Source organism: Gopherus evgoodei, chromosome 3 (assembly GCF_007399415.2).
Source record: "Gopherus evgoodei ecotype Sinaloan lineage chromosome 3, rGopEvg1_v1.p, whole genome shotgun sequence".
In the NCBI taxonomy this organism is placed as follows: domain Eukaryota; kingdom Metazoa; phylum Chordata; order Testudines; family Testudinidae; genus Gopherus; species Gopherus evgoodei.
This window is the reverse complement of record NC_044324.1, coordinates 190,423,809-190,438,164: the sequence shown is the minus strand read 5'-3', so window position 1 is coordinate 190,438,164 and position 14,356 is coordinate 190,423,809. Positions and strand designations below refer to the sequence as shown.

The 14,356-nt window shown below is 53.3% G+C and overlaps 1 protein-coding gene across 2 annotated transcripts in view; it reads left to right on the top strand.

Moving 5' to 3' along the window:
- Positions 1–1,898: 1,898 nt before the first annotated feature.
- STPG4 (sperm-tail PG-rich repeat containing 4) overlaps positions 1,899–14,356 on the top strand; it is a 39,198-nt gene continuing 26,740 nt past the window's right edge. The window contains exons 1-2 of one of the 2 annotated variants that reach the window (XR_003999359.1): positions 1,899–1,963; positions 4,628–4,663. Coding sequence is in view for 1 of the 2 variants with exons in the window: in XM_030554301.1 (XP_030410161.1) it covers positions 3,246–3,314; positions 4,628–4,699 (141 nt within the window). In the remaining variant the exon portion in view is untranslated. Of the gene's footprint in view, positions 1,964–3,245; positions 3,315–4,627; positions 4,700–14,356 lie in introns of those variants that run through there. The other variant, XM_030554301.1, reaches the window with a different exon arrangement.

Genomic DNA, 14,356 nt, shown 5'->3' with positions numbered 1-14,356 from the left:
AAATACTTTAGGGTTATGACTTAGAAACTCTTTTAAATATCTGGCTTTAGATTAAGTCTGAAGTCCTGTTTTACAGATTGGCCATGATTGTGGATTATAGCCAGTAGCAAAGTTGAGGTATGTTGCAAGTAAGTGGGACACAAGAAAATTCACCTCCATTTGATAAGGACTAATTTAATGGAACCCTGAAGCCTACATGTACCACAACACTGAAGGCACCATGTAGCTGAACTGTCAGCTGCATCACATTGTCCACTTGGAACAGCAGTAACAGGAGGGGGGGTTCTCATGCCGAAGGGGCAGGAGTAATAGCTGAGGGTCCTGTTCACTCAGTACTCCCACCATCTGGACAGGTGGACATAGTCTTGGAACAACACCTCCGGAAAAACCAATAGTGCTTACACATTGCCATGCATGTTGGCAGACTAAAGAGCTGATGGAGTAGGATGGGTGTGGGGGATACATGCATAACCTGTTAAAGCTTAAAAATTAGTGCCTTTTTCCTTTCCATTTCACATCTTAGATTTGTGTAACAATAACAGGCATGATGATTATCTAAAACCAATGTAATTTAGGTAGTTTACTTGTGAATGGCTGTTATGTACACACTTTCTACACATCCTGAAAGAACTTGAAACAAGGCCCGTGAACTAAATTATTAAGGGTACTGATGGACTAACTGAAGCAGCATGCTTAAAAACCTCCTCTAGGACTTTCTCAATAAACTGGATGTTGCTATAAACATAGTTAAACTGGCACCAGAGCTACCCCTGACTGAGTGGTGGTGGGAGACTCCTCCAGCCCAAGCGCATGAGTCTCATGTAAATCCAGCATCAGCTTTCAACATCCACACTAGGCTAAATAGCTCTCCATCTGGCTTAAGCATCTATTCAAGAAAGGAAGGCTTGTCCAGTGATTAGGGCTCTCCATCATTGGACTTGGATACCTATGATGAATTCCCTGCTCTGCTGCAGATCTGACACACCTTGGACAAACAACTTAAGCCCAGATCCTCAGTTTTTAAAATTTCAGTGAGCTAAGGGCCTAAATCCTTTTGAGCATCCTGACCTTAATCTGTGCCTCCATTTCCCATCATAAAATGGTGGTAATAGTACTTACCTATCCTGAAGGGTATTGGAGATAATGCGTTAGAGTGAGATAAAATAATTTGGCAACTGGGCTACCAGAGTATGTCTACATGGCAGTTAGCCTGCAGCCCAATCCCAGGACTGCACTAGGTGTCTAAATACCCTTTAAACTGGGCAACCATGCAGCAGCCTATTAAGCACCACTCAGAGAATCCACACAGCTCCAGAAGCAGTGGCATCCTTCTCTGGCTCCTAGGCTTAAGAGTAGCCAGAAGACTCCATATGCTGCCCAGGCACCAAGTGCTGCTCTGCTGCTCCCGTTGGCTGCGAACAGCAGCCAATGGGAGCTGCAAGGGTGGTACATGTACTCAGGGCAGTATGCAGAGCTACCTAGCTGGAGGGGTAATATGCTGCTGCTTGAGGTAAGCACTGCCTGGAACCTGCACTTCTCACTCCATCCCACACTGCTACCCCTCCTGCCCTCCAAACCCCTCAATCCCAGCCCAGAGCCCCTTCCTGCACCCCAAATCCCTCATCCCCAGCTCCACACCCCTGCCCTAGCCTGGTGAAAATGAGCATGTGAGTGAGGGCGAGGAGAGCAAGCAACAGAGGGATGGAGTATGTGGGGGGTGGGGTCTCAGAAGGGACAGGGCAAGGGTGTCCAGTTCTGTGCAAGTAGAAAGTTGGCAAACCTGTCTATAGCTTGTGTTATACAGGAGGTCAGACTATATGATCACAATAAACCCTTCTGGCCTTGAAATCTGAGGGAGGCAGTGACTGACTGATTTGGTTCCACCCCCAGGTGTCAAGCATGCTGAAGTACCCCATTGTAATAGATGTGTGGACCTTATTACTTGAACAAAGGACATTTTCTGGTAAGCATGGATAAATGTTCCTAATATTTAAAAGTGAGGCTCTATCACAGGGGTGGGCAAACTTTTTGGTTCAAGAGCCACATCTGGGTGGGGGAATAGTATGCAGGGCTGGGGTAGGGGATTGGGGTGTGCGGTGTGCAGGAAGGGGCTCAGGGGAAGGGATTGGGGCAGAGGATGGGTATGGGGTGTATGAGGGGGCTCAGGGAAGGGGGTTGGAGTGCAGGCAGGGGGCTTTAGGGCAGGGAGTTGGGGGGTGGAGTACAGGAGGGGTTTGGGCTCTGGCCCAGCACCACTTACCTGAAGCAACTTTGGGGTGGCAGTGGCACGTGCCAGGGCAGGCTCCCTGCCTGCTCTGTCCCTGGCCCCACATCACTGCGGCACCTGGAGTAGTAGGGGGCAGAGGGCTCTGCATGCACTGCCCTTGTGCCTCCAGATACCTCCCCTAAAGCTCCCATTGGTTGCAGTTCCCCATTCCTGGCCAACAGGAGCTGCAGGGGCTGGTGCCTGGAGGCATGGGCAACGCATAGACCCCTGTGCCCCCCTGCCCGGAGGCAGCAGGGATGTGGTGCCGCGGGCCAGATCCAAAGCCCTGAGGGGCAGGATCCGGCCCGTGGACCGTAGTTTGCCCACCCCTGCTCTATCAGGACCATGAAAGAGAACTAGCTATATGCAGTGCTGCCTGAAAAGATGCATTGCTTAGAAAGTAAGCTAGCAGAAATCAGTGAGGTGGAAACAGGCAACTAGACTGAGGATTCAAGATATAGGAAAGGTGAGCAGGCAGTATATACTGTATAGGCTGTCATGAACAGATGGCAATGGAATAAACTAAAAACCTAAGAAACTGTATTTCCTAGAAGAGTAATGGCACTGCATGTGTCCAAAGCCAGTCTCTTGTTAGGTGTTTATGATGTGCATTACATCACAATGGCCCCTTTCAACAGAAATTTAATATCAACTGACTACTTAGCTTCCAGAGGATGAGGGGTGGCAGCTTGGTTGTGTTTATCTATTCACTAGCCTGCATTGTCCTTCCAGGGATTTGTTGACAGCCGTCTCCTTCCATCTAACTGTATGGGGGAAATCACCCCACAGTAGGCTTGAGAGTTGATGACAAGATCACAAATAATCAGTCAAAGCACAGAACAGTGATCTCCTAGCAACAGGGCTGCTAGTAGGGCAGGGAGCAGCCCAGCAAGGCTACCTACCTCAGGCTCCTGCTGCTCCCCCTTCAGTATAGCAGCCATTACTATGGAGGCAGGAAGGATATAGGCACTGAGGGAAGATGTTGGGTGGACGCTCCCCCCAAACCAGGATTAACATTGAGGAGGAAACTGAGAGTCTACTGGAAAAGGTACTTTGCTGTTACACCCCTTTTTTTTCTGAGGGATATAATACTGACGGGAATAGCAGGTGAACCTGTGTGAACTGACTTGGAGTACTAAGCCTGAGGCCAGCTAGTGAGCCAGGGAGGGCCTGCTAATGTGCCTGGGATAAGGTGAGAACACTTCCTGGGAGTGACAGCTGCTGAGTGGAGGGAGTAACATCCTCTGGGGCTGGAGCAGTTGTTGAGTCTAAAGGGACAGGAGTAACAGATAACAGTGGGGTTGCCTCTTTTAAAGAGGTTGATAGGGAAATCCATTGAGGGTTTTAAAGTGGCCTAGGAAGTTTTAGTACTTTGCACTGGGGGATAAGGACAGTTTCTATACCTACTCATTTGACACAGTGGATCAATTGTACTTCTCTCTGCAGTTCAGACTCCCTAGGTAGAGTGACCATTTGGCTTCTAAAAAGTTTTTCTCCCTGATGAGCCTTGCATTGTTCTGTTTTGTCATCTGCCTTGGCTCCAGGCATATGCCTTCAGCTCCTTGTGGAGCAGTCAACCAGCTGGCCAGGCAGTAACTGTCTCAGACTTGGCAGTGCCCAAATTCCTTGAGAAGCAGGAATTAGAGTAATTCATTATTAATGAACACATTTGAATTTTCTTAACATAATCAGTATAATAATACCGCCAAATAATAGCTTTCAGAAAACCAGGAATTTTTCAGTAAAAATAAAAAATGAAGGGCCATGTCTATAGAATAGGCTTATAACGTAACTATAATGTGGTTTTCAGACAATAGGTCAGCCAATGTCCACAGCACTGTTACAACATGTTGTTTGACTAACATGGTTTCAACTGTAGTAAGGACAAGGAGATTGCCCCTCCACTACATTTTTATTATCCGTGGGTTGACCGTCATCTCATCTCTGCCACTGGGAAAGTTAAATAACTTACCAAAGAGATTCTGCTAGAAATACTCATTTATGCTCACAGATGTTGCACCCGTTTTAAAATTCTCTTCCCATCGTGAGTTCTTGTGTCTTAGTAGACACTTAGTTTTCATTCTAATTCAGATCATGTAACTGGAAAGTTCATACAACGATTCAGTAATACAAAAAGTTTCAATTAAAAATAACATTCAGTTTAACAAAGAACTACTCTAAAAGAAATCTTTAAACATAGGCTAATTCTGTGTCAAGTGATGAAGTTATGTGTTTGGGATTACAGTTTAAATACTGTATATCTCAAAGTATAATTATAAGCTATAAACTGTCATATTTAGCCTAAAGGAACAATTGTAGAAATATGTGGCTGCTGTGCAATAAATCTCTGTTTCTTAATAGGCCTTGGAGAAGGAAAAAGAAAGAGAAACACCTTTGGGACGGAGAGATACATGGTGGAGTCTCTTACTTAGAGTATGCATCTTTTAGCTCATATTTTTTCAGCACTTTTTCTCATTGTTCTTAGCATTATGTCACTTATGCAAAATTCTAATTGTCATGGTAAAAATAGCCATTATGTACCCACTGTTTAAAGTCCCAATCCTGAAAGCCGTTGTGCATATGAGTAATGTTACACACAGGAATAGTCCCCCTGACTTCACTAAAGTTGCTCACTGCATGTATTTGCAATATTGGGCCTTAGTAGCCATGAGTATGTTAGAATAAATGAATCTTGAATAACTCACACTAAACATATTCTGTTAAATGGGAAAAATAAACAAATGTTCAGGGAGAAAACTCCATAAAGTGAAAATAATCCATCTTTCTAATTTTCCTAAAGTGCTACTTTATTTAAAGTTGAAGGGCCTGCTCCGCCTCTAGTGTACATCAGCATAGCTCTTTTGAAATCATGAAACTCTGCAGATTTGTACCAGCTGAGCAAAGGTGCTGGGGTGTGGGAGCATCCCCTGGCTTGAAGTGGTTTTGTTCAATGGCTTTCTGCATCCTCTGTATAAAAATTGCTCCAGTGCCACTGAAGCTGAGAATCTGGCCCAGAATTTGACTGATTAAAGAATCCTGACTGTGTTTGATAAAACCTGAACAAGTAACTCTTCTTCTTCGAGTGATTGCTCATATCCATTCCAGGTAGGTGTACGCGCCGCGTGTGCATGTCTGCCGGAAATTTTTTACCCTAGCAACTCCAGTGGGCCAGCAGGTCACCCCCTAGAGTGGCGCCAGTATGGCACCAGATATATACCCCTGCCGGCCCACCCGTTCCTCAGTTCCTTCTTACCGCCGTGTCGGTTGCTGGAACTGTGAGTGCGGCTTGCTGCCCTCCACGTCCCTAGCTCTCCTGTACTTGTTCGTCGTTTTTAGTTGTAAATAGTTCATAGTTAAGTAGTAGATAGACTGTTAGCATAGTAGTTAGTTAGAATCTTGTATATAGTTGTCTAACATCGCTTGCGGGTGGGCCGTTGCCCTCCCCGGCACCGGGCCCATGCCTGGCTCGCCGGGCTTCAAGCAGTGCTCGGCATGCAAGAAGCCGATGCCTACGAGCGATCCCCACGACGCGTGCCTTAAGTGCCTGGGGGAATCGCACATCAGCGAGAAGTGCCGCATTTGCAAGGCTTTTAAGCCTCGCACGAAGAAGGAGAGAGACCAAAGACTCCGCGCTCTCCTTATGGAAGCGGCTCTGTCTCCGGCACCGGCGGCGCAGTCAGCCAGTTCTACTCCGGCACTGGACCGCGCCGGCACCGACAAGACTCCCCGGCACCGACCATCTCCGGCACCGGGAGCAGACTCACGTCCCTCGGCGTCTGCAACACCATGCAGGCAGGCCCGAGTGGAGTGCCCGGCACCTAACCTGGCCGCGGCACCGCCTGCAGGGTTGCTGTCGACTCCGGGCCCGGAAGGTCCGTCGAGTCCAGCCCCTCCTAGCTCCCCCTTAAGATCAGGGGTCGAGCTACGGGTACCATCTACGCCGGAGACCTTTGCCTCGGCTCGGGACTTGATCGCAATGACAGAGCCATCACAGCCTCAGCCGGCACCCCCGGGACGGGTAACCTCCAGGGGTAAACCGATGCTTCGAGCGCTGTCTCCCGAGTCCCAGCACCGATCACTCCGGAGGTGTGAACGCTCGCGCTCGGGGTGCCACTCGGAGTCCCGGCACCGTTCTCCCAGGCGGTACCGGTCGTACTTGCGGCACCGATCGCCATCTGCACGGTCCCGGTCGGGCTCATCTCACCACCGGCACCGAGACTCCAGGAGCTGTTCACCTCGGTGTTCGGCTCCTCGGTCGACCTCCCGGCACCGAACCGGTGGTAGGTCCCGATCCCGGTCGACCTCCCGGCACCGCGCCGGTGGCAGGTCCCGGTCTCCGCTGCCGTCCCGGCACCGCGCTCATCGAAGGTCGCGGTCCCGCTCCCGGCACCAACATCGCTCCCGATCCCGATCCGGATCCTGGCACCGGTCATCACTCCGATCCCGATCCCGGCACCGATGTGGGTCGCGGCACCGAGCCTCGGCACCGAGGGGAGCGTCGGTCTCGGCGCAAAGAGTGGCATACCAATCAGGCTCAGCGCCTCCGTGGCCTTCTAGGGAGCCATCGGTCTCTTCCCAGACTGACAGCGCCTATGCCATGGGCCAGGACAGACACTCGGCCCTGTTCCAGGACCCTCCTCCACAAGAGCGAGGGCCTCAACAGTGGGGGTTTTGGACCCCATGGGCGTATTCCCAAGCCCAGGGTCTGCAACACATTACCCCCTGCCCTACGGGGGAACGCAGACCTCCGGAGGCGACGGTATCTAGACCCCCTCACTCCCCAGAAGCAGACGGCGGGTCCAGTCACCAGGATCCAGAGTTCCCTCCAGGGACGGAGATGCAGCCCCACACCGACCCCCCCCGTGGACACTTTGTTGCCGGGGGTTTCCTCGTCCTCTTCTCCGGATGAGGCAGTGGCGGGTACCTCGTCCTCCAGTCCTCCCCCGCTGGATCTTAGGACACACCAAGACCTCCTCCGCCAGGTGGCACAGAACCTGTACTTGCAAGCGGAGGAGGTGTCTGAAATTGAGGACCCGGTGGTGAGCATCTTTTCCGCCGATGCGCCCACCAGAGTAGCCCTGCCCTTTATAAAGACAATCCAGGCCAACGCCACTAACATATGGCAGTCACTGGCCTCCATCCTTCCGACAGCTCGAGGGGTGGAACGAAAGTACATGGCCCCCTTGAAGGGCTATGAATACTTATACGTTCACCCGACACCGTGCTCGTTGGTGGTCCAGTCGGTGAACAACAGGGAGCGCCACGGGCAAGAGGCCCCAGCGCCCAAGTCGAAGGAGGCAAGACGAATGGACCTCCTGGGCCGCAAGGTCTATTCGGCGGGGGCGCTACAGCTCCAGGTCTCAAACCAGCAGGCCCTCCTCAGCCGCTACTCCTTCAATTCGTGGATAGCGGCGGGGAAGTTCGCGGAGCTCTTGCCTCAGGACGCCCGCCAGGAGTTTTCCACAATCCTGGACGAGGGCAAGAAAGTAGCAAGAACATCGCTACAGGCCTCCCTTGATGCTGCCGACTCGGCCGCTCGGACCCTGGCCTCGGGGCTCACGATGCGCCGAATTTCTTGGCTGCAGGTCTCTGGCCTTCCACCGGAGCTCCAACATACAATCCAGGACCGCCCCTTTGAAGGCCAGGGCCTGTTTTCTGATAAAACAGACCCTAGACTAAAAGACCTCAAGGACAACAGGGTCATAATACGGTCGCTGGGAATGCATACGCCTGCGACACAGCGCAGGCCATTCCGGCAGCAGAACCAGCAGCAGCAGCGGTGGCCGTACCCTCAGTTCCTCCCACGGCAGGACCTCTCTAGTCGCCGCGGCAGGAACAACCGCCGCAGGCAGTTCGGTGGCCAAACGGGGCAGAACCAAGGCTCCGCCAAGGCCCCTCCAGGGCCTAAGCCTTCATTTTGAAGGTGCCCCTGAGGGCACAGCACCAGTTTTCCCCTCCGGATCCCTCCCCGCAGTTTTCCAACCGCCTTTCTTTTTTCCTCCCAGCATGGACCCGAATAACGTCGGACCGTTGGGTCTTGCATACGGTGCAGGCCGGTTATTGCCTGCAGTTTTCTTCGCCTCCCCCCCCCCACACCATCCCCGTCCCTCTTCAGGGACCCCTCTCACGAGCAATTCCTCCGTCAGGAGGTGCATGCGCTCCTTGTCAAGGGAGCCATAGAGGCGGTTCCGGAAAATGAGAAGGGCAAGGGGTTTTATTCCCGCTACTTTCTAATCCCCAAATCCAAGGGCGGCCTCAGGCCCGTCCTCGACCTGCGGGAACTCAACAAGTATATCGTGAAGTTGAAGTTCCGCATGGTATCCCTTGGAACCATCATCCCATCCCTGGATCCCGGAGACTGGTACGTCGCCCTCAACATGCAGGACGCTTACTTTCACATCTCCATTGCCCCCCAACACAGACGTTTCCTCCGATTTGTGGTCGACCGCCAACATTATCAATTTGCGGTCCTTCCGTTTGGCCTCTCTACGGCCCCGAGGGTGTTTACAAAATGCATGGCAGTCGTCGTCGCACACCTTCGACGTTGCCGCATTCACGTCTTCTCCTACCTGGACGACTGGCTGATCTGAGGCACATCGGAGCTGCAGGTCCGCGACCATGTCGACAGGATCAGCACCCTCTGTGCTGCCTTGGGCCTCGTCATCAATGTGGACAAGTCTACTCTGCTCCCCACACAGCGGATAGAGTTCATCGGGGCCATTCTGGACTCTACCCTGGCCAGGGCCTTGCTACCCTTGCCCAGGTTCCAGTCGCTGTCGGCCATCATTCTACGTTTTCAGGCGGCCTCGCTGACCTTTCTACGAACATGTCTGGCCCTTCTAGGCCACATGGCAGCCTGTACGTTCGTAACGGCATATGCCCGACTCCGCATGAGGCCTCTTCAATCATGGCTCATTGCGCAGTATCGGCTGGCCAGACATTCGTTGGACACAGTCGTCACCGTTCCTCAGAGGGTGCTGGACTCCCTTCGCTGGTGGTTGGACCAGTCCGTAGTCTGTGCGGGGCTCCCGTTCCATCCGCCCCAACCCTCAGCATCCCTGACCATGGACGCCTCAGATCTGGGCTGGGGGGCACACTGCGGCACCCAGAGAACTCAGGGCTTGTGGACACCTCAAGAGATCAACCTCCATATCAACATACGAGAGTTGAGAGCGGTCCGCCTTGCTTGTCAAGTGTTTGTCCATCTCCTTCAAGGTCGTTGTGTCACGGTGTTCACCGACAACACGACGACCATGTTTTACATCAACAAGCAGGGCGGCACCAGGTCCTCTCCCCTGTGTCTCGAGGCAATGCGCCTCTGGGAGTTTTGCATAGCCCATTCGGTTCACCTTTCCACCTCCTATCTCCTGGGAGTGCGGAACACTCTAACGGATCGGCTGAGCAGATCCTTCCTCTCACACGAGTGGTCCCTCCGTCCGGACGTCGCCCTCTCACTCTTCCAGAGGTGGGGTCGTCCCCGGATGGACCTCTTCGCTTCCAGGCAGAACAGGAAGTGTCGAGCATTCTGCTCCTTCCAGGGTCGGGAACCAGGGTCTCTAGCAGATGCATTCCTGATCCCATGGACAGCCCACCTGTGTTACGCATTCTCTCCCGTTCCGCTGATACACAGGGTTCTCCTCAAGGTGCGCAGAGACAGAGCCTGGGTGATTCCCATAGCTCCAGCATGGGCCAGACAGCATTGGTACCCCATGTTGCTGGACCTCTCAGTAGCCAACCCAGTTACCCTGCCCCTACATCGGGACCTGATTACCCAGGACCACGGCAGGCTCTGTCACCCGGACCTTCCGTCTCTACACCTTACGGCATGGCTCCTGCGTGGTTGACAGGCTCCGAGTTGCACTGTTCTACCCCGGTTTGGGAGGTTCTCATGGGCAGTAGAAAGCCTTCCACCAGGGCAACTTACTCAGCTAAGTGGAAGTGTTTCTCCTGCTGGTGTTCAGAGAAAGCTCTTCGCCCTATGGAGACTCCCATCACCACTATTTTAGACTACATCTGGTCCCTCAAGACCCAGGGTCTGGCGTTGTCGTCCCCCCGGGTCCACCTAGCGGCCATCTCCGCGTTTCATCCTGGACTGGACGGATGTTCTGTCTTCTCCCACCCTATGGTGGCGAGATTCCTGAAGGGACTGGAGCGGCTCTATCCACAGATCCGCCCTCCGGCCCCTTCATGAGACCTCAACCTGGTCCTAACTCGGCTCATGGGCCCTCCATTCGAGCCGTTAGCTACTTGCTCCCTGCTCTACCTCTCATGGAAGACCGCCTTCCTAGTGGCCATTACCTCACCTAGACGAGTGTCCAAGCTGAGGGCCCTCACAGTGGACCCACCGTATACCATCTTCCATAAAGACAAGGTACAGCTGAGGCCTCACCCTGCCTTTCTTCCCAAGGTGGTCTCAGCTTTCCATGTTAACCAAGAGATTTTCCTCCTAGTCTTTTTCCCAAAGCCCCATTCGTCCTGCAGGGAGCAACAGCTCCACTCACTAGATGTCCGTCGGGCGCTAGCATTTTATGTGGACAGGACCAAACCCTTCCGCAAGTCCCCCCAGTTATTTGTGGCGGTAGCGGACCGGGTCAAGGGGCTGCCGATTTCCTCCCAGAGGTTATCTTCCTGGGTTACCTCCTGCATCAGGACCTGCTATGACCTGGCCCACATTCCGACGGGCCGTGTGACTGCTCACTCCAACAGAGCACAAGCATCATCGCTGGCTTTCCTTGCCCGCGTACCAATCCAAGAGATTTGTAGGGCAGCGACCTGGTCATCGGTCCATACATTCGCTTCCCATTACGCCCTGGTTCAGCAGTCCAGAGATGATGCGGCCTTTGGCTCTGCAGTACTCCAGGCCGCGACCTCTCACTCCGACTCCGCCGCCTAGGTAAGGCTTGGGAATCATCTACATGGAATGGATATGAGCAATCACTCGAAGAAGAAAAGACGGTTACTCACCTTTGTAACTGTTGTTCTTCGAGATGTGTTGCTCATATCCATTCCACACCCGCCCTCCTTCCCCACTGTCGGAGTAGCCGGCAAGAAGGAACTGAGGAGCGGGTGGGCCTGCAGGGGTATATATCTGGTGCCATACTGGCGCCACTCTAGGGGGAGACCTGCCGGCCCACTGGAGTTGCTAGGGTAAAAAGTTTCCGGCAGACGTGCACGCGCGGCGCGTACACCTACCTGGAATGGATATGAGCAACACATCTCGAAGAACAACAGTTACAAAGGTGAGTAACCGTCTTTTCACTAACATTCAGTCTTAAAAGAAACTTGTAAGGCAGGGATGTTCAAAAAAGCCTATAGGAACTAGTTCTCGTAGGCCCCTTTGACGAGCCCAGCCTAAAGCTCTAATAATATGATGTAACTCTGAAAGACTGCTCAGACAGGTACATCGTATCCAGGACAAATCCGTTCAGGCTGAGATGGAGGGTTAGGAGGGAATGTGTGCAGAGGAGGTAAGAGGTGTTGCATGAAAAATTGACTGTTTTATGGATCTGATAAAATATAATCTTCTATGATTCTATGAACAGGCCCAGTGCCCCTTCCAGCATCAGTCCCTCAGTAACTGATCACAGCACCTTCTTCCCTTTGGGTCCTGGCTGATTATGATCATGTGCTGTGAAAGCTCGTTGTGGCCATGGAGACAGGCTGGCCCCTGGATCTGGTCCCCAGCCCTGAATCAGACTCTTAGCTTGCTATCTCCTTGCAGCAGCAGCACATGAGCTGACTGGCAGCACAGGCAGCCCCTTCTTGAAAGGCATCCCCCTCCTCCAGTTTCAGGAGAGCATGAAGTAGTGGTGGAATTTCCTACCTGCTCCCTAGCCTCTGGAGCAGAGGGCTGGTCCTTTCACATTGTTGATATGTGAAGTGGGGGTTCCATACTAGATTGCAAATTCCCCCCTTCCTCCCCCCCGAAAGTAATACAACAAGTACAATAAACTAAACTTAATATTAAAACAAAAGAAGACACAAAAGGAGGAGCCATTCAAGCTCCTCTCCTCCCCCTTCGCCTCCCCGCTACATCCACATGCTCTAATAATCGTCAGGCACTGGGTGAATGGCCAGCCCAGAAAAGATGGGTTAATCCTTCTCTATCATTCATTTCTATTTCTAGGTTGAGTTTAAACCTTCAGTGATTGTAAACATGTTCATTTTTCCCTTTAAAAAAAAGCACTGGAACCTTTTTTCAAGAGGTCACTGCTTTGAATGACACCACCTGCATCCAAAGTGGTGGAGGAATGGCAGAGCCTTTTGCTGGAAATTCATTAATTCAGATGGAGCTGGGAAATTATAATCTAGACATTCACAGGGGGCCTGATTTAAAGCCCTTTCAAGTTAATGGGAATCTTTCCTCTGAGTTCAATGGGCTTTGAATGGACTGCGCGTAGAACTAAAGTTTCTTCTTTGAGTGCTTGCTCATATCCATTCCAGTTAGGTGTGCGCGCCGTGCGTGCATGTCTGCCGGAAACTTTTTACCCTAGCAACTCCAGTGGGCCGGCAGGTCACCCCCTAGAGTGGCGCCACCATGACACCAGATATATACCCCTGCCGGCCCGCCCGCTCCTCAGTTCCTTCTTACCGCCGTGTCGGTCGCTGGAACTGTGGAGTGCGGTTCGCTGACCTCCACGTCCCTAGCTCTCCTCGTCGTTTAGCTTCTAAAACTTTTTTTTCTCAGTTAGTTATAGTTACCTTTTCAGTATAGTTGTAGTTAGTTAAGTTTTTGTAAATAGTTATTGAACGTTGCCTGTGGGTGGGCTGTTGCCCTCCCCGGCACCCAGCACCGGGCCCATGCCTGGCTCGCCAGGGTTTAAACAGTGCTCGACTTGCAAGAAGCCGATGCCTACAAGCGACCCCCACGACGCGTGCCTGAAGTGCCTGGGGGAATCGCACATTAGTGACAAGTGCCGCATTTGTAAGGCCTTTAAGCCGCGCACTAAAAAGGAGAGAGACCAACGTCTCCGCGCCCTCCTCATGGAAGCGGCTCTCTCTCCAGCACCGGACCGCGCCGGCACCGGCAAGACTTCCCAGCACCGACCATCTCCGGCACCGGGGACAGACCTACGTCCCTCGACGTCTGTCTCCACACCCAGGCAGGCCCGAGTGGACCGCCCGGCTCCTACCTTAGCCGTGGCACCGCCTGCAGGACTGTCAACTCCGGGCCCGGAGGGTCCGTCGAGTCCAGCTCCTCCTAGCTTCCCAATACGATCAGGGGTCGAGCTAAGGGTCCCGTCAACGCCGGAGACTTTCGCCTCGGCTCGGGACTTGATTGCTCTCACGGAGCCAACTCAACCACAGCCGCCACCCACGGGACGCATCATATCCAAGGGCAAGCCGATGCTTCGTTCGTCCTCTCCCGCGTCCCGACGCCGATCACCCTGAAGGCGCGACCGCTCACGCTCGGGGCACCGGTCGGAGTCCCGGCACCGATCGCCCAGACGGTGCCGGTCGTACTCGCGGCACCGATCACCATCTGGCCGGTCCCGATCGGCTTCATCACACCATTGGCACCGAGCCTCCAGGAGTCGTTTGCCTCGGCGTTCGGCACCGCGGTCGACCTCCTGGCACCGAACCGGTGGCAGGTCCCGAACCCGGACGACCTCCTGGCACCGTGCTGGTGATAGGTCCCGGTCTCCATCGCCATCTTGGCACCGGGTCTCCAGAGGGTCGCGATCCCGCTCTAGGCATCGACATCGCTCCCGCTCTAGGTCGAGATCTCGGCGCAGGTCATCGCGCCGGTCCCGGTCCCGGTCTAGGTATGAGTCACGGCACTGAGCCTCGGCACCGAGGGGAACATCAGTCGCGGCACCAGCGGCACTGTACCATTCCAGCTCAGCACCTCCCTGGCCTGCTACGGAGCCCTCCGTCTCCTCCCTCGATGATAGTGCCTATGACAAGACACTCGACAGGCACGAAAACCACTTCCCGGAGCAAGATCGAGGACATCCACAGTGGGGGTTCTGGACCCCATGGGCATATGCCCAGACACAAGGTCCTCAACACATCACCCCCCGTCCATTGGCGGAGCGTAGACCACCGGAGGCTACGGTGTCCAGGCCGCCCCTCTCTCCGCAAACGGAG